This window comes from Lagopus muta, chromosome 1 (assembly GCF_023343835.1).
Source record: "Lagopus muta isolate bLagMut1 chromosome 1, bLagMut1 primary, whole genome shotgun sequence".
Lineage (NCBI taxonomy): Eukaryota > Metazoa > Chordata > Aves > Galliformes > Phasianidae > Lagopus > Lagopus muta.
In genome coordinates, this window is record NC_064433.1 from 60,087 (window position 1) to 83,078 (window position 22,992).

Here is a 22,992-nt window from a genome sequence, read left to right on the forward strand (position 1 = left end):
TAACGAGACCTCCCGAGCTTTCTCTTCAATAAAAGTTTATTCCCGTCCGAGAGCGGCCGTCGCGAGGTCCTGCCCGCCCCTCAGGTGCCTGTGGGGAGAAGTGGCCGTTCGAGCGGTGAGGTGAGCGGCGGCCCCTTAAGAGCACCGCGGCGGCCTCACCTCCTCCCCCCGGCCCGGGCCCGGCGTCCGCCTTGTCGCAGGAATGGGCTCGCTGCCTCCGCTGGGGCTTCGGGGGGGGCAGCTGGCGGCTCCTGTCTGAGGTCCCTGCGAGAGAGACCTCCGGCATCCCACAGCGCCCCAGGAACGCCGCCTGAACCCCTCCTGCATCCCAGCGCACCTCCGAATCCCTCCCGCTATCGCTGGATCTCGCACCGCCCTCACCTGTGGGAGCAGTGGGCGTGGCCTCCGGGATGGCCCCGCCCCCTCCCTCGCCGCCGCAGCTCTGCTGGGGCCAAGCCCCCATCCTGGGCGGGGCCTGGAGAAAGGCGGAAGGCGGAGCCTGCAGCCCTAAGCTCCGCCCCCAAGGCTGCTCTTCTCCCGGCGGAGGGCGGAGCCTAGCTGACCCCGCGCTGCCACTCACCTGAGGGGGCGGGGTCTGTGGGGAAGGAAGCCCTGCCCACTCCAGGCCGGGGCTGCCAGCTTCCGGAGGGGCTGCAGTGGGAAATGTGAATTAAAGACACGTTTTTGAGAGAGAAAAATAATTTTGGCGAGGGTGTTCTTCGTGAAGAGGGTTCTGGGGAACCCCTGGCTTTATGGGAGTATTCAAGCATCACGGGCAGCTTTTGGGACGGGGAACCCACCTGATGCCTCTGAGCCTGGGCTGCAGCTGTGCTCCTGGGGATAGGGAGGCACTGTGGGGGGCAGCCTAGGGGCGACACAGACCGTGTGACCCACAAGAACCCTCCTATTGCCCTCTCAACATCAGCTACCCCTCCAGGATCACAGATTAACCCATTACCTCTGTAAGACTTTCCACATTTACCCTCTCTGAAGTCGCAGTTACCCCATTTTTGTACCCCACAGCACCAGAAGACCTCAGTTGCACCTTACGTTCCCCAGTTAATTCATCATGATCCCCCTGCATTATTCCCAGTTGCCTTCTCCTGGACCCTAGTAGCTCCCCTCTCCCTCCAGTTCCCGTTGATCCCTCCATCATCACCTTGGGAACGCCCTCTTGTACCCCAGTCCCTCACCCCCAGCTCACCGGCCAAACTCCTCCTGCTGCGGGGAGCCCCCCACGGTCTGCGCCTCCGGGGCCCTGAAGTGCTGGGGGAAGGAGGAGCACGGCGCCTTTAAGGGAGGCCACGCCCATTTACCCAGGGGGCGGGGCCTCGAGGGGAGGGGATAAGATCTTGGGGGCGTGGTCAGGGGATGCTTAGTGGGTCTTAGGTCACAGGAGGGGCCATTGGGCGGTGGGCGTGGCCAAGAGCAAAAGGGGGGGGCTGCAGACAGGGGGCGGGGCCACGAGTTGGAGGAGAGGCCATGAGGGGCTGAGCAGGGGCGTCTGTGGGCGGGGCTATGTGGGTGGGGCTACATGCCGGTGGGCGGGGCCAAGTGGCTGTGGTTACAGCTAGGGGATGGGAGTGGGGCTGTGGGATTGGGGGCGGGGCGATGTGCCTGGGGGCGTGTCCAGCAGTGGCCATGGCTACAAGCCTAAAGACAGCACCCATAGGGCAGGCTGTGGGGCTGTGGGCAGGGCTAGGGACCAATGGACAGGGCTCTGTCATGGCAGGCAGGGCCACTCACCAGTGGGTGGGGCTTGGCATCCCCCTCAGAGCTCCTGGGAGGCGACGGTGACTCCAGGCCCTCGGATTGGCCTGGGGGCAGTGACATTTGCCATGATGGGTAACAATGCACTACGACGTTCAATGACAGGTGATGGTGCGCGGCCATGCAGGTGCTCACCCATGAAGGCAGAAGGCGGGCGGGTGCGGCGGCAGCAGCGCCTGTGCCGCTGCAGCGTCGGTGCATCCTCCAAGGGAAGAACCCAAAAGTCCTTCGGTTTCATCTCAAAACTGTCACGTGAATCTAACACCCTTAAGTACACCCAAACCACAGGAGACTCCCAAAACTCCTTAGCTCCACACCCATGCATAAGCTTCCCCAGATCCCCGGCCTTCCTCCCAAAACTCTCATGGCACTCAAAATATTCAGTGGGGTCTCCAGAGCCCATGGACTCCACCCAGATCTCCCCTCTGATCCACAGGGCACCCCAACACCCCAAAACTGCATGCCCCTCAGATTTTGGATGTCCTCCCCAACTTTTGCCCTTCTTCTTACAACGTCAACGCCCAGCTCCTCATCGGTGCTGTTGGATGGCTCCTGCCCCTGGGGACTCCTCGGATCCTGCAGGTGCTGGGCCTGGAGGCACATCGGAGGATTTTAGAGGGCTGGAGGATATTGTAGGGTTTTGGACCAAAGGAGTGTGGGAGAACTTGAGGGGGTGTTTGCAGATCTCAATGGTGTTGGAGGACCCAAAATTTGTTGGATGGCTGGAAGGATGCTGGAGGACTTTGGGAGATTGGAGGGCACCACAGAATGTAAGAGGACCTTGAAGGGTGTTGGAAGACCCAAAAGATCTTGGAAAGTCTCAGGGGTTGGAGGTCTCCAGAGGATGTTGGAGAACCCAATGGGTATTGGAGACCTCAGGGAATTGGAGAACGTTGGAGGGTGTTGGATTACTTTGGGGGCTTATGGAGGACCAGGGGGCTGTTGGGGGATCGGGGGGGACTCACCAGTGCTTGGTGGACACGGCGTAGCTCCCGCAGCAGCTCAGCCACCACTGCCTGGGTCAGGGATGTCACCAGCGCCAGCTGCACCTCCCTGACCACAGGAACACTTGGGGTGGCACCAGCACCAGCACCCCTTCTAGTGCCCACCAGTGCCCTCCCATTACATTCCAGTGCACCCTAATCCCCTCCCAGTGTTCCCTGATCTCCTTCTAGTTTCCCACACATCCCTCCCAGTATGTCCCAGTGCCTCCCAGTTCCCCTCAGCACTCCCCCAGCAACCCTCAGTGCCCTCCCTGAATATCTCAGTGCCATTTCAGTATATCCCAGTGCCTCTCTGTACATCCAACTGTATTCCACTATATTCCAGCATCCTGCAAGTATGCCCCACTTGCCGCTTCCCAAGTGGCTTCCCAGCATTTCACAGTGCCCTACCAGTCCTTTTGAATCTATCCTAGTTCACCCCAATGCTCTCCCAGTACTTCCTAATCTATCCCAGTCCATCCCAGTGGTTTCCTGGTATATCTCAGCGCCTTCCCAGTCATCTTTAACACCGTCTCAGTCACTCTGACCATCCCAGCACTCTCATTACACACTCCCACTCATTTGCAATACATCCCAACGTCCCCCCCTGCCCTTACAGTGCCTTCCCACTACACCTCGCTCCCACCCATCCCAGTGCGCCCAGTCCCCCCAGTGCCCCCTTACCCCAGCTGCTCCCGGATCTCCTCCCCTGCCCGCTCCAGCAGCGCCCCCGGGGCCAGGCCGGGGGGCAGCGGGGGGCGTGGCCGAGGCGCCCCCCCGAGCCACGCCCCCCCGGGCCACACCCCAGCCGCCGTCGCCCGGGGGCAGAGCTCGGCGGCCCGACCCAGCAGCGCCTCCAGCAGCACCTGGGGAAGGGGACTTCCGGTTGGGAGGGGGACTTCCGGCGAGGGGACCCCCACCTGGAAGGCCTTTCCCTTCCCGATTGGGGTTTGAGGGCCTTCAGCATCCCCAGTTCCTCCAGTTCCCTCCCAGTGTCTCCCAGTTCCCTCTCTGTTCCCTCTCAGCCCCCCCCGTCCCTCCCATTCCATCCCATTCCATCCCATTCCATCCCAGTTCCTCCCAGCTCCCTCTTTGTCCTTCCCAGTCCTTCCCACGCCTCTCATTCCCTCCCACTCCTTCCCAGCTCCCCAACAGACTCCTCCCAGTCGCTCCCAGTTCCCCCAGCGCTCACCTCCAGCTCCTTGTCCACAGCCTTGGCCACGTCCCCAGCCACGCCCTGCAGGAGGAGCTGCAGCGGCCCCGCTCCGGCTCCTGCCGGTCCCAGCGCTGCCAGGCTGGGGAACAACTGTGGGGTCACAGGGTCAGGAGGGCGTTCACACGGCCATGGAGTCGGAGGTGGTCATGGAGGGGCATGGAGGTCATAGAGGTCATGGAGTTCAAGGGGATCGTGGCAGTCATGGCTGTCATGGGGTCATGTGAGGTCATGGGTCACGTGAGGTCACGGGGTGATGAGTTCGTGGGGTTGTGGGGAGTAATCATGAAATGGTTGCTTCAGAAGGAACCTTAACGACCATCCAGGCCCACCCCTGCCATGGGCTGCATGCCCCCCAGCTCGGGCTGCCCATCCATGGCCCGGGGCACCTCCGGGGATGGGCACCCACAGCTCCGGGCAGCAGCGCCGGGTCGTTCAAAGTCGCTCCCCTTCCTGCCCATAGGCTCCATTCGAGTATTGGAATGCCGCAGCGCGGTCTCCCCGCAGCCGTCCGTTCTCCAGACCGCACAGCGCCTCCCTCGGCCTTTCCCCACACACAGCTGCACCCCCGGCCGTCCCCGTGCTCCTCCGGCCCCGCTCCCGCAGCCCCACGGCTCCCGCGGTCCGGATGGGGCTGCCGAGGGCAGACAGACGGGCCGGTCCCCTTCCTGCCCCACCGCTCTCCGTTGGTGCAGCCTGGGCTGCGGTTGCCCTCAGGCTGCTGGCACTCAGCACTGGATCACATCCGGCTTTTCACCCTCCAGGACCCCCGGCCCCCTCAGCAGGGCTGCTCTCAAGCCATTCTTCTCCCACTCTGTACTCACAGCTGCAATTGCCCCGACCCAACAGCTACACTTGGCCCCGCTGGCCCTCATTCAGTTCACACGTGCCCACTTTTTGAGTCTGTCCAGCTCCCTCTGGATGGTGGCATCAACATCCTTTGGTTGTGTTCCTGAAGCACTCACATGGGGTCATCACCAAGCTGAGGGCACGCCGATCCCAACATCCAATCCCTGATAAAGATGTTCAGGCACGCCGCTCCCACGAGGACCCCTGGGGACGCTATTTGTGAGCACCTCCACCTGGACACAGAGCCACTGCCCATAGCCCTTGGGCTGCAGCCGCCCATGGAATGGTGAAATCCGTATCTTCCCATATGGGAGGTGTGATGTGGGCCATGCCAGCAGCCCTGCAGGAGTCCCAGCAGATGACACCATCGGTTGCTTTGCACTGGTCTGCAGCAGCCATCGCTCCACCACGGCACCAGGTGGGTAAGGCATGAGCTGCCCTTGGGGAAGCCGTGCTCTCTCAGATCGCCCGCTCAGCCTTCAGGTCCCTGAACACCTCCCACAGCAGATCTGGATCCAGCAGGGATTGCACACATTCGGTCTCATCGGCTGTTCTCAAACCTGCTGCTTGATTGCGGTGGAGGGACTTTACTGCCCCAGCTCCGCCTGGAGAGATGTGTGAGACGTGGCTGACAGCGAAGCCCGAGGCAAAGAATTCATGGAGTGCCTCAGCCACCTCCGTGCCTGCTGCTGCCTTGGCCCCCTTCTCATCCATCACAGACGGTGCACTCTTCTCACTGTTTCTTCTGACCAAGGGACCTGCGGAATCCCTCCTCATTATCTGCCACACCTGGCCCAGTGCAGCTCCATCTGTGCCATGGCTTTCCTGTTGACATCTGTGCACTCTTCCCAGGGCACCCATCCCTGCTCCTACTGCCTGTGCATTTCCCTCCTACTCCTCAAAAGGGAGGTTATAGGGTTATGGGTGGGAAAAGGGGGGAGGTCATGCAAGGGGTCAAGAGAGTCATAGAAGTCATGGGACAATATGGGAGGCCATAGGAGTGATGGGGGTCATGAGGTTATGGGGTCATGGGAAGTCAAAGAAGTCACAGGGTATCATAGTTCATAGGAGATCATAGGGGTCCCTGGGTCACGGGGGAGCAGTGGGATTCATAGGAGGTCATGGGGTCATGGGGGGGTCACAAGGTCATGGTGAAAATTTGGGACCTATGGGGGCTGTCAGGGGTCTGGTTTTGTGGTGCTGGAGCAGATCTCATTTGGAGGGGTGTCATTTTTGAGAGGAAGAGCACTGTTCTGGAGGGAGGTTTGGGATGGGGGTTGGGAGGGCTTCTGTTTTTTGAGGGGGAGTTCTATTTCCATCAGGGTGGGGGGAGATGTTTCAGCTTTGGGAGGAGATGCTTCATTTGGGGAGGTGTGCTTTATTTCTATAAAGATTCTGAGCTTTTTAAGGACTCTCTTTATTTGGGTGGGAAGCTTCAATTTTGGAGTGAGATGTTTCTATTTTGAAGGTGACGCTATTTTGGGGGGATGTTTCTGAGGTTCCTTGAGGGAGAATGCTTCAATTCTGGGGAGGAGCTTCAACAGGGGGAGTGGGACACTCCAATTCTGATGGGCACGCAGGGGATTTCTGCAGGGTTCCTGGGGCGCTTTGGGGGCTCAATTTCCTGGGGAGATACTTCAATTTGGTCATACGCTAAAAATGGGGGGGGGATGTTGGGGTCCTGTGGATGTTCCTGGGGTTCTTTGTGGGTTCTATTTTCTAGGGGGGAGAAGATGCTTCAATGTGGGGGTCAGATGCCTGTGGTGCTGGGGATTTTGGGGTGTTTCAGGGCTTGGGGCACGCAGGCTCCAATCGCTCTCTGTTGGGACATGCTGTTGGGGTGCTCACCGCACGGGCGTTCCTGGCTTCCCGCAGCAGCTCCTGGGCCTCTGCAAGGTCCCGCTGTGCCCCTGGGTGCCCCCGCAGCCCCCGCGCCGCCGCCTGCACTCGGCCGCTCAGCCGGCAGAGCATCTGCAGCACATCTCCTTGGCAACAGCCCTGGCAACCACCCTGGCAACTGGCAACCATCCCGGCATCCCCTCAACAACCACCCCATCACCTCAGCAACCTCCACAGCAACCTCCACAGCAACTGCCCCGGCCCCTCATCAGCAACACCTCCCATCACCCCGGCAACCACCCTACAACCCTGCCACTGCCCCAGCAATCAGCCCAGCATTACGTCAGGAATATTTCCCATCACCCCAATAACCGCTCCAGCAACCACCCTCGCAACTGCTCTGACAATCTCTCATCTTGGCAACCATTCCAGAAACAACAGCAGATTCTGCTCTTATTGCCCCAGCAACTGCCCTGGAAACCACCGAGGCAATCCCTCAGCAACACTTATAATCACCCCAAAAGCTGCCTAGCAGCCACCCCAGTAACCACCCAAGCATCCTTCTGGCCACCATCCTGTATCCTGCACGTCACTTCCCCCATCAGCCCCACGGCCCCACATGCCCTCTCCTGCCCCACAAGCGTCCCCAGTGCCCAGGTTCCCCATGTCCCCAGGGAAAGATTACTTGCTCAGCCGTGCTGGTGACGATGCCCCGCTGCAGCCGGAGCACCTGCTCTGGTGGCACCTTGGGACCGCGGCCATTGCGTAGGAGGCACCACTGGATCTTTAGGAGGGAAATTGGGATGCCTGAGACTCCCAGACACAAATTGTAGAGAATCCCCAGGTGCCTCCACTCACCTGCTGCCAACCAGTGTCTGTCCGCTCCGGGGCACTACGGTAGGCGGCTGTGAGGTCGCAGAGGGGAAGGGCCATGAAGGTCAATGTGTGGTTGCTGTTGAGAGGACACGGATCTGCTTGGGATTCCATTGACAACGGAATACAGCAGGTTGATTGGTCAACAGCTGGTTGATCACTGTAGAGCTAGTTGACCAGACTGGATCCCATTGACTGAACTGAAATGAGCTGACTGGTCTAAAGATGACTGACCAGTCTAGAGATGGTTGCCCAGTCTAGAACCAGTTGACTAGCTGAGATCCCATTGACGTTTTGGAAAAGTTGACTGCTCTGAGATGGTTGTCCAGTCTAGACATGTTTAACCAGTCTAGAAGCATTTGAGTGGTTGGGATCCAATTGACAAGTTTGGGATGGGTTGTCTGATCTAGACACTGTTGACCAGTCTAGAACCAGTTTACTAATTGGGAACCCACTGACTTGTCTGCGATGGGTTGCCCAGTCTAAAAATTATTGACCAGTTTAAAATCAGTTGGTAACTCATCAACCTGTGTGGAATAGCCAGTTGCACAGTCTAGAACTGACAAGTAGGTCCAAAAACTGGTTGACCTGTCCGGAGATCCAGGTATCATGTCCAGACCTGGTTGGTTGTTTGAACCTGATGTTCACATGCTCCAGATGGGGCATCCACCTGCAGTATAATATGCTGGTGGTCCCACTCACCTCTCCATGGCCCTGGCGATGTCCTGGAAGCCCACAGCTGTTGTGTTGTTCCTGTCCCAGCTAAGGCTCCTGCCATGGGACCACAGGTGACATCGGGGTGGAGAGACCACCCCTGAACCCCCGTGAAACCACCCACCCACCGCAGGGTGCTGTTGATCTGCAGGGCCTTGGCCAGCATCTTGGCGCCCATGTCCTCCATGAGGTTACCACTGAGGTCCACTTTTGCCAAGCAGGCATTGCTGCCCAGTGCGTTCACCAGGATACAGGTCCTGGCCTTCAGCCTCGATTCAGCCACTGACAGCGACTGCAGGGACTTACGGGAAGGCCAGAGAGAACATGAGATGGGGCCTGGGGGATCCACAGGAGGGATGTCCACCTGCCATCCCACCGTCCCCTGGGGAACTCACACAGTCGTCCTCCTGGATGACCTGAACCAGCTTGTGGAGGATCTCCTCCAGTGTTCTGAAGGGGGGAGAAAGAACAGTGGGACATGGACACGACCTGGCCCTTGGGGTCTCAGAAGATGTCAATGAGAACTCTGGGTCTTGGTGGGCCGCCATGGGCACAGCATGGCCCATCAGGTCTTGGTGGGCTTCCATGACACGGCTTTGGCCATTAGGATGGACCTCCTTGGGCTCAGCCCAACAATGGTTCTGCTTACCTCCTCCAGGGCTGGTGGGGAGGGGGGCCCTCAGAAGGCCCTATGGAACCAGGGGAGTCCAGCAGGGCACTCACCGCGCCTTGACACTGAAGTTCTTGCCCAACCAGAGGTGCTTCAGCGCCTTGTTCCTCCCCAGGGCTGGTACGAGCGTCAGCAAATCGGCATCAAAGCCTGAGAGAAGTGTGGGGAGAAATGGAGACAGCGGGGGGTCCCAGGCCAGTCCCCAGGACGGGGTTTCTCCCTCTTCTCACCATTGTCTGAGAGGTCCAGGCTGCCCACGGCACTGATGCCCCCCAGCAGCTCCTCCAACACACGAGCCCCTGGCGAGCGGAGCTGTAAGATGGCACCAAGAATTGGACAGAGACAGAAAACGATGTGAGGGTGCCCACGAGGCCCCTCCCGCCTTGGGCCGTGCCCCCCATCCCCACCTCACAGCTGCTCAGGTCCAGGTGGAGGTCGCTCAGGTGGGTGTTGGCAGCCAATCCCTGCAGGAGAGACCTGGGGAGGGCAGGTCACGGTGCTCCCACATCTCCGTCTCCCCAGAAGGCAGAGGGCCTCCCCAGGGGGCGAAGCTCACCTGAGAGCATCAGGGGGCAGCCGCACGCCTGCCAGGCTGATGTGGGACAGAGCAAAGGTGCTGCAGAAGAACTGCTGCAGGGTGGGTGGGACCTCACGGGTCTTCCTGGGGGGAGGTGGAAGCAGGGTTCCATCAGCCCCACTTGTCTGGGGTCAGTCAGGCACTCCTTGCGTCAACCGGTCAGGCCAAAACTCAATGGCGCCCTTGGACACCCAACAGAGTTCTTGACCACCCAACACGGTACTTGACCACCCAATGGGGTTCCTGACCACCCAATGGGGATCCTGACCACCCAGTGAGGTTCCTGAACACATAACAGGATGTTCAACCACCCAATGCTGCTCCAGATCACCCAAGAGATTGGCCAGCTGGGAGCTCCAATGCCCAAAGGGGTCTTTCCACTATTCAACAGCCCAATGGCATTTCTCGATCGGCCAATGGGGCACTCAGTGCTCACAGGGGTTTTCTATCACCCAACGGGATGCTCTACCACACAGTGGGATGGCCATCCACCCAATGACATTCTGGACAACCTATCTGGCCACTAGGGTACTCCAACTTCCGATGGGCTCCCAACCGCCTCCCCAGTCCCCACCTGCCCCCTGCCCCACAGCCACCATTGACATGTGGGGCAGGAGCTGACCGGTGGCAGAAGCTGTTCCCGGCCACGTTGAGGTAGCTGAGCCGTGAGCAACAGCCGTGCAGCAGCGCCCCGAAGAGCTGGGAGGCACAAGGGGGCCATCAGCCCCACGACTGCCCCACGGCAGCCCCATGGCGACCCCACAGCCCCTCACCACATCAAGGGCGCAGTCAGTGGAAGCCAGGTCAAGGTGCAGGAGGGCGTTGGGTTGAGCCAGGAAGGCAAAGAGGTCCTGGAGGTGTGGAGTAGGGCCTGACCCCATGGCTGCTCCATTGTATAGCACTCAGTCCCACATTACCACCCATCCCATCCAGCCCCTTAGCACCCATCCAGCCCCATTGCATCCCACTGTACCCTGCTCAACACCCCCTCTCCAACCCCATAGCAACTTCTCCAGTCCCACAACTCCTGTTCTAGCCCATAGCATCCCCTCCAACGCCATACAGCCTATCCAACTCATAGCACCACTCCAGCCCCATAGCATATATCCAAACCCCAGTACCCCTCATTGACCTCCAGTGCCCCACAGCCCCATCCCTGCCCCATAGCACCCCATTCCCATCCTACAGTGCCGTGGGGGCTGCCCAGCAGCCCAGGATTGTGGCCCAGGTCCAGCAGTTGTAGGGCACTGCGGAAAGCGGGGTTTGCGCCCAGCGCCCGGCCCAGCGCCGCCAATCCTGTGAGGCAGGTGGGGCGCAGTAGCATGAAGGACACCCATAGGAACCCATGGAGGCACACAGAACCACAGCACACATAAGCATCCAAAATTTCCATGCACAGCCCAATATCCCCAGGGGACTCCCCAGAACCCAACAGTATTCGTTGTATTCACTGCACTCATTGGCACCTCACAACCCCCACAGATACCCCCAGAAATATTTTGGTACCAAAATAATCGGTTTCACACCAGTAACCTGTTCACATTTAGAGTGCTCCCCCATGCTACAGAAGCATCCAAGTAACACAATCTTCCCCTGCCACCAACCAACCCCAGTGGGCACCCCAACACCCCCACAGGCACTCCAATATCCCCACAGGGCTCCACGTTACCCAGTAGGTCTCCTTCACCCCATGGGCACCCCAAAACCTTATGGGGCATACCATTATCTAGAAGGCACTCCAATATTCTTGTGGACACCCGACAGCCCTATGGGTCCCCATTACACTGCAAGGCGCCCAAAACCCTATGGGTCACCCAATGGCCCCTTAATATCCTTTCCCCTCCCCCATATCCCTCCAGTACCACATACCCATCGCACCCTCCCTGCTCTCAACACCCCCTGCCCCACAACACCGCACAGTTCCCCCGGCCCCACCTCGTGCCCCCAGGCCGCAATGGGGCAGGCGTAGCCGTCGCAGCCCCCCTGGCAGCCCCAGGAAGCGCTGACTCAGTGCTGCCAGGCCTGGAGAAGATTCCGAAATTGAGGGGAACCACAAAATAAGGGCGGACCCCAAAAGGTTGGGGAACACCGAATAAGGGATCTGGGGGTGGGGGAATCGTGGAGTCAGGGGACTTGGGGGCAATTTAGGGGATCCCGTAATGGGATCTGGGGACAACTGGGGGTGTGAAGGGGGCGTTTGGGGTAAGATTTGGAGGAAGAATTCCTGGGTGCAAGAAAAGGAGTTGAGGTCCAATGGGGGAATTGGCACGTTAGGGAGATTTCTGAGGTTCTGTAAGTGGGTTTGCAGTGCCATGGGGGCTCTGAGGTGCAGTAGGAATTCTGGGGAGCAGTGGGGGTGTGCAGGTCACCTTTGTCCCCCAGGGATCCGCGGGGCAGCTCCAGGCATCGCAGCGGTGGGTCTGGGTGAGCCGCCAGCGCTGCTGCCAACCGCGAGGCGAAGTCCCTTGGGGGGGAATGCCACATTTGGGCACCTCGAACTCTGAAACACCCCAAGCCCCCAAATCTCACCCTAAATCCCCCCAAACCCACCAAGATCTCACTCAAAACACAAAATCCACCCCAAATTCCCCCCAGGGCTTCCCCAAGCACTCCTCATGCACCCAACCAAAAAGAATCCAAATGCCTTAAATCCGTTCCTGCATAATCTCACCTCCCCCAGCTAAAGGGGACATCCCCAATTTTGTACCCCTCTGAAACATCCCAGCACCCCACAGGATCCTCCCCAAACCCCCTCAAGATCTTCCCAAAACCTCCCAAATTCCACTTAGATTTTAGATCCCTCCATATTGAGGGTGCATTCACAAACTTGCAGTGGACCAGATCTCTTTAAACCCATACAACATCTCCTAACCTCAACCCTAAACCCAAACTCTCAACCCATAACAATTCCCCCAAATTAACCAAAATACCCACGCCTCCCTCCCAAATGTACCAATACCACCCTGACACCCCCAACACTCTTAAAATTTCCCCCCCTAAAAAGACAAAAATCCCCCACACGCTCCCAAAACCATTCAAACCAACCAAAAATGCCCCAAATCTCCCTAAACCCCCCAAAATCAACCACAATCCCCCAATTCCCACAATAATGTCCCAAAAATCCACCCCTCCAAAACCCCCAAACCTCCAAAACTCCCCCAAATCCTTCCAGTATGGCCCCCCCAAATCCCTCCCAAGACCTCTAAAATCGCCCCCCCAAATTCCTTCAAAACCATTCCAACCCTCCCCCCTCAGGTTCCCCCCAGAATCCCACCCCTTCCACTTATGGTGCACAGCCCAAGTCCCAAAGGAATCGACCCCAGGCATACGCATTTAACCCCACATTGTCCAGGATCAGCTCCTCCAACGCAGGTGAGCGACGCACAGCATGCAGCACCTGTGCCTGCACCTCACTGCTCTGCACCACAACATGGGAGAGCCCAAAATGTTGGAGACAGAACCCCAAAATGGGGAGCACCCTGAGAATGGGGTGGGGGCAGGGACCCAAAAACAGGAGTATGGTGGGTGAAGGGAGGGAGGGACTTCTAAAATGGTGCGGAAGGACAGGGGGAATCCCCAAAACTGTGGGGGCCCCGAAACTTGTGTGACCCCAAGACAGGATGGAGGAAGTTATGGGAACCCCAAGACTGATTTTGAGATGGAAGTGAGGTGTTGGAGGACCCTGAAAACAGAAGGAGCTCAGAAATGCGGCAAGAAGGCAAGGTGATGACCCCAAAGTGTGTGCAAAGGGACAGTGGGTTCCCCCAAAATGGGGTAGTGGAGAATAGGATCGGGGGACTCCAACAGCGGGGGTTTGGGAGGGAAGAAAGGAACGAGGGGATCCCAAAGTGGAGGCTATGGGGAGATCCTGGGTTTGGGGTACCCACCAGGCGTAGATCACGGCAGCACAGCCCCCGGAACCAGCGGTTGTAGCCCAGTGCTGCCACTGCCAGTGCCAGCTCCCTGCATCAGTGCCACCAGTAAGCACCCGAACTCCTCAGTGCCTTCCAGTAACCCTGAGCCGCCTCCCAGCACTCCCAGTAAGCACCAGTGACCTCCCAGTAGTTCCCCACTGCCTTTCCAGCGCCTCCATGTGCTCCAGGCCCCCTCCCAAAACTCCTATTCTCCCTCCCAGTACCTCCCACAGTTCCCAAACCCCTTCCAGTGTCCCCATTTCCCCTTCCAGTGTCTCCTAATTGCCCCGAGCCTCTTCCCAGTGCTCCCAGTAACACCCATTCCCTCCCAGTGCCCCCAGTGCCACCATCACCGGCTCTCCAAGTGGCTGAAGTCCCTCAGGTCGAAGCATCTCCGCTCCCCCGCATGGTACAGCGTGTCCACGTCCTGGGGGGACCCCAAAACCCCCATAGCCCCCCAGAGACCCCCCCGGAGAAATCCAAAGACCCCATAGACCCACCACTGACCCGCAGGATCCCAAAAATCCCCTGGAGCCTCCCAGAGACCCCCCAAGGGTCCCCGGAAGGATCCCAAGGATTCCCAGCAGCCCCGTGGAGCCCAAGCCCTCTCTCGACGCTGTCCTTGGTGCTGAACCCACAAACTACCATCGACCCCCCTAAAACCCCATGCTCTCTTTGCATCCCAAACACCTCCAAACCCCCACATATATCCCCATAAATCCCTCAGGACAAAAGAGAACACTGAGACCCCCAGTGATCCCCCAGGACCCCCCCAAGATTTCCCCACGGACCTCTCAAGGTCCCCTAGGAATGCCATAGAGCCCCCCCAGAAAGCTTCTCATAAACCCCATCGCCCCAACCAAAACACCCCACGTACCCTCCGAAACACTGCCGCATACGTTCTCTCAAAGGCCCCCAGGGACCCCATAAACCTCCCAAAGCCCCCCAGAGAACCCCTTCAAGCCACCCCCACGCCCCGCAGCCCTCAATTCCCGCCACACACCCACTGCACCTCCTCCCGGCAGCTCAGCCCGTTGTAGTCACACAGCGCCGCATAGGTGTCCGAGAAGCCCCCTGTTGGGGTTGGAGGGGAGAAGGCGTGGCCGGTCTTGTCCGCGCCCCCTCCCAGGCCACGCCCATCGGCCGCAAGCCACGCCCCCTCAACCCCCCCCTTCCCGTTTCTCACGAACACCAACACAGCCCCCGAGGCCACGCCCATCACCGAGCACCCTCCCGTGGCGAGGCCACGCCCTCCTCGTGGCCACACCCCCTCCGAGGCCACGCCCCTCACCGCAGACGCTGGGGCCGCTGGAGGCGGAGCTCTCCGAGGTGGGGGAGGTGTCGAGGGGCGGGGCCGGGGGGAGGGTCCAGCTGGGGGCGGGGACAAGCGTGAGAGCCCCCCCAGACCCCGCGACTGGAGCCCCCGATGCGCTCCCGTGCACCCACTCCCGTCCCGGTTCATCCCAGTACACCGCGGTGACCACCCACCCCAGTGCCCTCCCTGTACATCCCAGTGCCCCCAGACCACTCCCAGTTCATCACAGCATAACCCAGTGCCTCCTAATCCCTCCCCAGACTGCTCCCAGTATATCCCAAATCCCTTCCCTCCCCCTTCCGCCCTCTCCTAATGCCTCCCGGTCCCCTCCCTGTCCCCCCCACCGCCCGCCCCAACCCTCTCCCAGCATATCCCAAGTATGGCTCACACGGGGGGGGCACAGGGCAGGGCCCGCCCCAGGGCGGCTCCCAGCTCCCGGGCCAGGCAGGCGGCAGCAGAAGGGCTGGCAAGGGCCAGGGCCAGGGGACCCCGCTCCGTGTCCAGGCGCACCTAGGAACTGGGTGTACTGGGAGGCACTGGGAGGCATTGGTGGGGGGGTGTTGGTAGAGCCCTGGGGGGACTGGGGCTCTCCAATGGGAATGGAGGGGACTGGAGAGACTTGTACAAACTGGAAGGGCACTGGAATATACTGGGAGAGTGCTGGGAGGTCACTGAGAGGTGCTGGGAGGGAGCTGGGAAGGTGGTGGAGGCTGGCTGGTTCACACTGGTCCATAATGGGAGCTAATGGGATATACTGTAAGGGCCCAAGAGGCACTGGGAGTCAGTGGATGGAGACTGGGCAGGCAGTGGAGGGCCACTGGTCCATACTGGGAAATATTATAAGGTAAAGCAATGACTTAAGGAGATCATTAGGGGGGTACTGGCAGTCACTGGAAGGGCACTGGGGCACACTGAGAAGCTCGGCATGATTCTGGGCAAGCAGTTGAGGGTCACCAGTCTGCACTGGCCCATACTGGTCTGCACTGGGAGGTGCTGGGTACCTGGGTGGGGCTGGTGGCACTGATGCAGCGAATCTCCAGCACGCTCAGGGAACCTTCAGCCTGGCAGCAAACAGCAAGCTTTGTGCACGTGGGCACACAGATGGGCATGCAAATCCACGTGCAATTCCTCATGGCAATCTTTGTGCAAACAGGTAGGAAAGGGCTCAGCAGTATGAAAACCCTGCTGCAAGAGGATGGACTCCATGCAAACCCTCATGCATACATTTGTGCAAATCCTCATGCAAATTATTGTGCAAATTCCCATCTAAGCTTTCATGTGAATGTTGGTGCAAAAAGGCAGGCTTGTGCAAACAGCTGCTTCTGTCAACCCTTGTGCAAATGCTCATAAAATGCTTGTGCTAGGGAACGGTGCAAATCCTCACGTGGTTTTTCATGCAGTGGGTCGTGCTGGGCACAACCAGATCCCTCTGAACATCCCTATGCAAATCGTTCTGCAAATCCCCATATCAATCCGCGTGAAAATTGAGCACATTCACTCGTGCAAATTCCCGTGCAAGGGCTCACCTTGGCCGGTGTTGTGGGGCCGAAGAGGTGCAGGCGCCAGGCAGTGAGGGCCTGGGGGACAGAGGCTGGCACCCAGTGCTCCCAGTGCTTCCACTAAGAGCTCAGACCTCTCCCAGTGCCCCCTGGTGCTCCCACTGATCTCCCAGAGCCCCATTTGCCCATTTCCCTTCTCAGTGCCATCAGCCTCCCTCCCAGAGCATCCCATTTCCCCTTCAAGTGCTTCTGTTCCCCTTCCCAGTACCTCCCGGTGCCCCCAGACCCGTTTCAGTGTCCCTGCTTTCAGTGCCAGTGCCTCCCAGTAGCCTCTGACCCCCTTCCAGTGCTCACAATAACTCTTAGGTCTTTAATAGCGAATGTCCCAGACCCCCTCCCAGTGTCCCCATTTCTACTCCCAGTACCCCCTGAGCCCGCTTCCAGTATTCCCAGTGCTTCCAATAACCCTGGATCCCTCTCAGCGCCCCCAGTCCTCCTCCCAGGGCCCCGATCCCCCTCCCGTTCCTCTCATCCCTCCCAGCTCCCACCAGGATCCTCTCCTCCAGCCGACGGGGTTTGGTCTCCAGGCGGGCACGCAGCAGCAGGTGGATGCGGGGCCGCCCCAGGGCCCGGCGGATGCTTTCTGAATGGGTTGGGGTTACGAGGGGAAGGATTCATCCCTGGAACCTCCCCTTCCCCAGCGCCCCCCAGGCTGCCCCCTCCCCGCTCCCATTGCCGTTTAGCGCCGCTTTCAGCACCACGGACAGCGCTCGGCCCAGAGCCGTGCACGCGGAGCTTTGGGGGCACGGGGGGAAAGGAGGGGGGCTGGGAGCTCCAGGGGGTCATGGCAGCATCTGGGGGTTATGGGGTCTGGGGGGTTATGGCGGGACGTGGGGGAGCACGGAAGGGATCTGGGGGGGGGGGTATGGTGCTAGGAAGTTTATGGGGGGATATTGTACGTTTGGGGCCTACGGAAGGGTTGTGGATGCCTTATGGGATTATGGGGGGATGTTATAGAGCAATTGGGGCGGGATTACGGGATGGCCGTGGAGGGGATCTGCGGGGAGTGTGGAGAGAATAAGGAGGGGTGCTGAGGTGATGGGAGGGTCAAGGGAAGGGATTTGGGGATTCGGAGGGTACAGGGGGGGATAGGAGGGCCATGGATGGAATATGGTGGCTGCATGGAAAGAACATGGATCGCTATGGGGTGATGGAGGGGAGCACTGAGGAGATCTGGGGACGTATGAGGTGATTGGATGGGGGATGAGGAAGGATATGGAGCGAGATATGGGGGCCTTGAGCCCATGGGAGTTTATGGGGGATCCCATGAAGAGAGATACGGGGGGAAATGAGGGGAAATTGAGAAATTTCAGGGAAAATGAGGGGATTCGGGTAGGATTTGAGGGAAATTGCGGGAAATTGTGGACGGATTTGGGGGGAAATAGAAGCATTTAATTCGGATTTGAGAGTAAATGGGGAGATCTGAGGGAAGCGAGGGTGGGATTTAGAGGAAAATGGGAGGATTGAATGCAAAACTGAGGGGATTTAGCGGGAAACTGGAGGACTTTGAGAGGTTTGGGGTGAAATGGAGGGATGTGGGTGGGATTTGGGGTGCAGCGGGGGATTTGGGGTTACAGGGGCGCTGGGCGCCTACCTTGCAGCTCCCGGGACACGTCCCCCGCCGGCGGGGCCATGCCGCGGCCGAGAGGAGCCGAGCCGAGCCGAGCGAGGCCGGAAGTTCCCGAGCGACGCCGGAAACGTCCGAAGGAACCCGAGCGCAGCCCGGCTCTTCCCGGTGCGCTCCCGCGATCCCCCGTAACCTTCAGAGCCCCTCCCCAAGATCCCCCAGCGTCCCTCCCCAATACATCGTCCCTCTCCCATTCACCCAGTACAGCCCACCGCCCCAATACATCGTGGAACGACCTCAGCCCCCCTATTCCCCTGCTGCCCCCCATAACTCCCAGTTCCTCCCAGTCCCCCCGACCCCAACTCCCTTTCCCCCGCCTCTCCCCCCCTGCCGCCCCCCCCGTCGGCCCTCCCGACCCCCCCAGCGCTCCCGGCCCCTCCTCCCGCCCCTCCCCTCGCAGGGCAAAGGCCGTGGGGCGGAGCGGGGCGATGTGGGGCGTTATGGGGCGAGCGGGGCTGCGGGCTTTGTCCGGGGGGGCTGCCCCTAATTCCGGGAGGAACCTGGAAGGGAAAGTGGCTCTGGTGACCGCCGCCACCGACGGGTGAGTGACCTACAACGTCCCGTGGCCCCTCGGCTCCTCCGCTCCCCCCCATTGCTCCCATCTCCCCTTTGCCCCACCGGTGACCCATAGCCCTCTAAGTCCCCTTTGGCTCCCATGTTCCCCCGTAACCCCCGTGTACCCATGGGAACTCCGTAGCCTCTTCATCATCCCACAGCCTCCCCACGTCCCCACAGCCCCATATGTCCCCTTTGTCACACCAAACCAGTCTCCCCATAAACCTCCCCATAGCCTCCATCAACTCAGAATCCCCTAGTCCTCCCAGCCCCCCCCTGCATCGCCCCATAAACCTTCTGACTCTGTAGACACTTCCGATGTTTCTCCATCACCCCATAACCCCCCCCCCATTATCCCATATATCCCCACGTCTCTCTAGACCCACCATGTCCCCACGACCCCCCCATGTTCCCCCAAGAACCCCTCTCCCCGCAGTGCCCCCAGCCTCCCCCTCCCCACAGGATCGGGCTGGCGGTGGCACAGAGGCTGGGGGAGGCGGGGGCCCGGGTGCTGCTGAGCTCCCGGCGTCAGCCCAACGTGGATGCGGCCGTGCAGAAGCTGCGGGCTCAGGGTCTGGAGGTCAGCGGGGTGGTGTGCCATGTGGGGCAGCCCCAGGACCGGCAGCGCCTGGTGCAGACGGTGAGGGGGTGGGGATGTGGGGTTATGGGGGGCAGTGGAGGTGGGAGGGAGATAGAGGGAGATATGGTGCACTGGGGAGCGATAGGGTTGTGGAGGGCAGGGGGTCGGTGGGAGCCCATGGGGTTATGCAGGGTCGGTGCGGCTATGGAGATAATGGGTTACTGGGGGCAGTGAGGCTATGGGGTGCAATGGGGCTATGGGGTCCCATGGAGTCAAAGAGCTCTGCGGTCAGGGAGGTCCCGTGGGATTGTAGAGCACCATGGAAGTTCCATTGTTGTATGGGGAACTGCTGGGGTACCATCGCTCTGTGGGGTGCGTGGGGATCCCATCATTCGGTGGGACTCGATGGGGGGCCACCCGTCTGTGAGTAGTCCCATGGGGTTACGTGTCACCATGGGATCCCATTGTTTGGTGGGGGCTCCCATTGGTCTGTGGAGGCCTCACTGAACCTGGTATCTGGGTATCCCGTGGGGTTATGGGGTCGTCCCACTGGTCTGTGGGGGCCCAATCACTCTTTGGGGTGAATCCTTCCGCAGGCATTGGACACCTATGGTGCCATTGACATCCTGGTCTCCAACGCCGCCGTCAACCCCGTCATGGGCAGCACCCTGGAGGTCGAGGAGGCAGCCTGGGAGAAGGTGACCTGCCCCCCCCCCCCGTCCTCCCCACACACACCCTGCCCCACTGACCACAAGCACTGACCACGACCCACTGACTGCACCCCACTCTCATGGCTCTGCCCTCTCCAGATCTTCCAGGTGAACGTAACGGCAGCAGCGATGCTGGTGAAGCTGGTGTTGCCTCACATGGAGAAGAGAGGGTGAGAGGGGGTGGGCTGTGGTGGGAGAGAGGGGTTTGATGGAGAGAGGGGCTTCTTGGGGGTGGGCCCATCTGACAGCGCTCCCCCCTTTTCTTCCTGCAGTGGAGGCGCCGTGGTGTTGGTGACATCAGTGGCCGGCTTTATGCCCTTCCCAGTGAGCGGGGGGCAATGGAGGCGGGCGAGGACTGCTGGGATGGGGGGAAGGGGTGGGACAGGGAGTGACGGTGGGTGCAGTGGGGAGGTGGTGGGGGTGGTCAGACAGTGGGGTGGAGGAATGGTGGGCGGTGGGTGGAAGAAGGGCAAGGGGGAGGAATGGCTGCTGGGACGCACGGCGTGCAGCCGCTGATGGGACAGATGGACGTGTGGTTGGGACAGACAGCAGAGGGACATGCGGACGGACAGACGGGTTGGTGTGATCACTCCTGTGCCCCGCAGGCTCTGGGCCCATACAGCGTGAGCAAAACAGCACTGCTGGGACTGGTGAAGGTGTTGGCCCCGGAGCTGCGCGCCCGCGGAGTGCGGCTCAACGCCGTCGCACCCGGCCTCATCCAGACCTGCTTCAGTGCCGCCGTGAGGGCGGGGGGGTCATGGGAATGGGGGGGCTGGGGGGGGGCCGTGGGGCAGTGCTCAGAGCCCCGTGGTGGGGAACGCAGAGGGGTGGAGCTGTGCCTGGGGTGCGGGTCAGAGAATGATAGAATCACAAGGTTGGGAAGGACCTGCAGGAGCATCTTGTCCAGCCAAGGGGTCTGAGCGGGGCAGGGCACGAAGCAGGGCCTCCTATGTGGGGTGGGGGTCGGGGGCTGGGCGTGGTTGTGGGGTGGGCGGAGCCTCTTGGTGGTGGACGATCTGACAACCAATGGGGGGACGGGTCGGGTGGGCGGAGCCGGTGGGGGGAGGGGTCTGCGATGGGCGGGGCTGGAGGTGAGCAGCCTGCGGTGTCCCTGTGTTGCAGCTGTGGAAGAACGAGGCCACCAAGGAACAGACGATGTCCTTCATGGGGATCGACAGGTGGGGAACGGCCCCGAGAGCCTCAGCATGGGGACGGGGACCTGTGGGTGGTGGCGGTGACAAGGAGTGACCCTGCGGTGTCTTCCCCTGTCCGCAGGCTGGGAACGCCATCGGATGTGGCCGAGGTGGTGGCATTCCTCTGCTCCCCCGCCGCCTCCTACGTGGTGGGAGAGACCGTGGTGGTGGCCGGGGGGACGCCGTCCCGCCTCTAAAGAGCCCCAAAGAGGGATGGCATCACTGTGTGGCAGCGGGGTGGTGGGAGAGACATCCGTGCCTGTAGGGGAGCTCTGGGGACACCTGACGGGATGCTGAGCTTTAGTCCAGGAGGATGAGGGGACCTATGGGTAGACCTCCAGGTCTATAGGAGGCACCTGGGGCCATCCGGGGGGAGCTGGGGCCTGCAGAAAACTTCTGGGTGTGCCGTGGAGGTCTTTGTAGTCCCCAGTGTCCCCTTGGATGTCACCGTAGTGTTTCTAGGGGGAGCAACAGGGAATACTGAGGCTTACAGAAGCATCTGGGGACATCCGGGGTGGTCTATAAGGAATACCGAGGGCTGTAGGGGGTGCTTGGGATCTGTGGGGGATATTGTGGTCTACGGAGAAGTGGAAGGGGCTTTGTAGGAGACACTGAAGTCAATATGGGGCGTTTGGGGAAATCTATGGGGACATGGAGGCATAGCGACATCTCAGGGACACCAGGATCCACAGGGGACATTCTAGGAGCTGCCAGGTAAATTTGGGGTCACTTCAGCATGTTTGAGGCACTTTGGATCCCCCAATAAATCCACTGACGCTGCCCTGGTTACAGCTCAGAGGTGTCTATTTGGGGCCATGGCGGAGTGCCGTCACAGCATCAACGTGGGAGTGACCATCCTGGCAGCGTTGGCAGCCATCTTGAAGGGACAGGCATTGAGGTGGCATCTCCTTGGATCTCCCCCTTGGGGCTTTTGTCCCCCTTTGTCCACCAGTGCTGTCACTCCAGCACAGGAGGCCGCCAATGGGTCAGGCACAGCCCTCCCTTGGTGAAGCAGTGCTGGCTGTCTCGGATCACACGCTCATCCCTCATGTGCCTGAACTCTTCCAGGAGAATCTGCTCCTACATCTTCCCAGGCTCAGCGGGGAGACCCAGCAGCCTGTAGCTCCCCAGTTCCTCCTTTCTTCCTCCCTTTGATGCTTCCCTTTTTCCAGTCCCTGGGGACTTTGCCTGGCAGCCAGCTCAGCCAGCTCCCGTAGGACCCTGGGTTGCACGCCATCCAGCCCCAGGCACTTGTACACATTCATTCTCAACAGTCAGTCACAGATTTGCTCTGCCCTTGCAGCAGGGAGGAGTTTGCTCCCCCGGTTCCCACCTGGAGGTTCAGGTTCAGGGATGTGAGGTTCAGGGATGTGAGAATCCCGGCTGCCAGCAAAGCCTGAGGCAGAGAACGCACTGAGTACCTCAACCTCCTCCATACCTGTTGTAGCCAGTTCTCCTTTCCCACTTAGCAGAGGAGGTACGCTCTCATCGGCCTGCCTTTTCGGACTGATGTACCTGGATCCCTTCTTGTTGCCTTTAGCATCTTGTTGCCAAAGCAAAAAACCGAGGAGCGAAATTGGGAGGGGAATGGGAAGCGACCCAAACGCTCAGCGGCTCCGTAGCAGGAGCTCTGCGTCGCACCCACCGACCCCCAACCCCACCAGCGCCTCCGGCCGCCCCCGCCGTCCGAGCAGCGCACACAGCGCCAAGAACAGCGGCCAGCAGCGCCCCCTGCGGGAACACAGCAGCACACCGCTCCGCACCAAACACCACCTGCTGCTCTACCCTTCACCACCAACACTCCTCCCCGAGAGGGGAGGTGCACCGTGCCCGGAGGTACTGCCATACCGGGACGATGCGCGGAGCGGAGGGAGCAAGCTCCGGGTCCAACTCCCGCGCCCAAAAATCCGTTTAATATAAAGTCCTCTCATCGAGGACGTATCAGATATTAAACTGATAAGAACAGATACTACACTTGATCTTAGCCAAAAGGCCGAGAAGCGATGCCTCCCCAACTGCCCGGGCGCCACCCACCCCAACGCCCACCCCCG

General features: G+C 60.2%; 2 protein-coding genes and 1 non-coding gene across 3 annotated transcripts; 1 reads left to right on the top strand and 2 right to left on the bottom strand.

The window, feature by feature from the left end:
- Positions 1-8: 8 nt before the first annotated feature.
- On the bottom strand, positions 9-18,209 carry LOC125696860 (capping protein, Arp2/3 and myosin-I linker protein 3-like). Its single transcript, XM_048953093.1, is given in 37 exon segments — positions 9-264; positions 382-475; positions 581-651; positions 801-865; positions 1,205-1,266; positions 1,747-1,817; positions 1,906-1,972; positions 2,281-2,361; positions 2,736-2,823; positions 3,438-3,619; positions 3,946-4,059; positions 6,664-6,786; positions 7,340-7,438; positions 7,513-7,606; positions 8,230-8,298; positions 8,370-8,542; positions 8,637-8,691; positions 8,965-9,061; positions 9,142-9,223; positions 9,319-9,388; positions 9,468-9,572; positions 10,111-10,187; positions 10,262-10,339; positions 10,675-10,784; positions 11,424-11,510; positions 11,858-11,952; positions 12,818-12,906; positions 13,376-13,451; positions 13,756-13,829; positions 14,406-14,527; positions 14,530-14,571; positions 14,574-14,773; positions 15,106-15,227; positions 15,719-15,778; positions 16,244-16,294; positions 16,765-16,859; positions 17,871-18,209. Coding segments are annotated over 37 exon segments (3,780 nt in total). The 5' UTR covers positions 18,172-18,209; the 3' UTR covers positions 9-25.
- Positions 18,210-18,309: 100 nt separating this feature from the next.
- On the top strand, positions 18,310-21,732 carry LOC125687865 (dehydrogenase/reductase SDR family member 4-like). Its single transcript, XM_048933151.1, has 8 exons — positions 18,310-18,444; positions 18,921-19,098; positions 19,635-19,736; positions 19,848-19,918; positions 20,021-20,072; positions 20,354-20,488; positions 20,871-20,926; positions 21,024-21,732. The coding sequence occupies exons 1-8, from the start codon at positions 18,332-18,334 to the stop codon at positions 21,136-21,138; spliced, it is 822 nt and encodes a 273-aa protein (XP_048789108.1). The 5' UTR covers positions 18,310-18,331; the 3' UTR covers positions 21,139-21,732.
- Positions 21,733-22,755: 1,023 nt separating this feature from the next.
- On the bottom strand, positions 22,756-22,946 carry LOC125688519 (U2 spliceosomal RNA). Its single transcript, XR_007374777.1, has one exon. It is a non-coding gene; the product is annotated as a U2 spliceosomal RNA (small nuclear RNA).
- Positions 22,947-22,992: the final 46 nt, after the last annotated feature.

Coding starts and splice junctions, on each gene's coding strand:
- LOC125687865 (XM_048933151.1), top strand. CDS start 18,332: ATGTGGGGCGTTATGGGGCGAGCGGGGCTGCGGGCTTTGTCCGGGGGG. Junction 18,445..18,920: donor GTGACCGCCGCCACCGACGG/GTGAGTGACCTA, acceptor CCCTCCCCACAG/GATCGGGCTGGCGGTGGCAC. Junction 20,927..21,023: donor TCCTTCATGGGGATCGACAG/GTGGGGAACGGC, acceptor CCCTGTCCGCAG/GCTGGGAACGCCATCGGATG.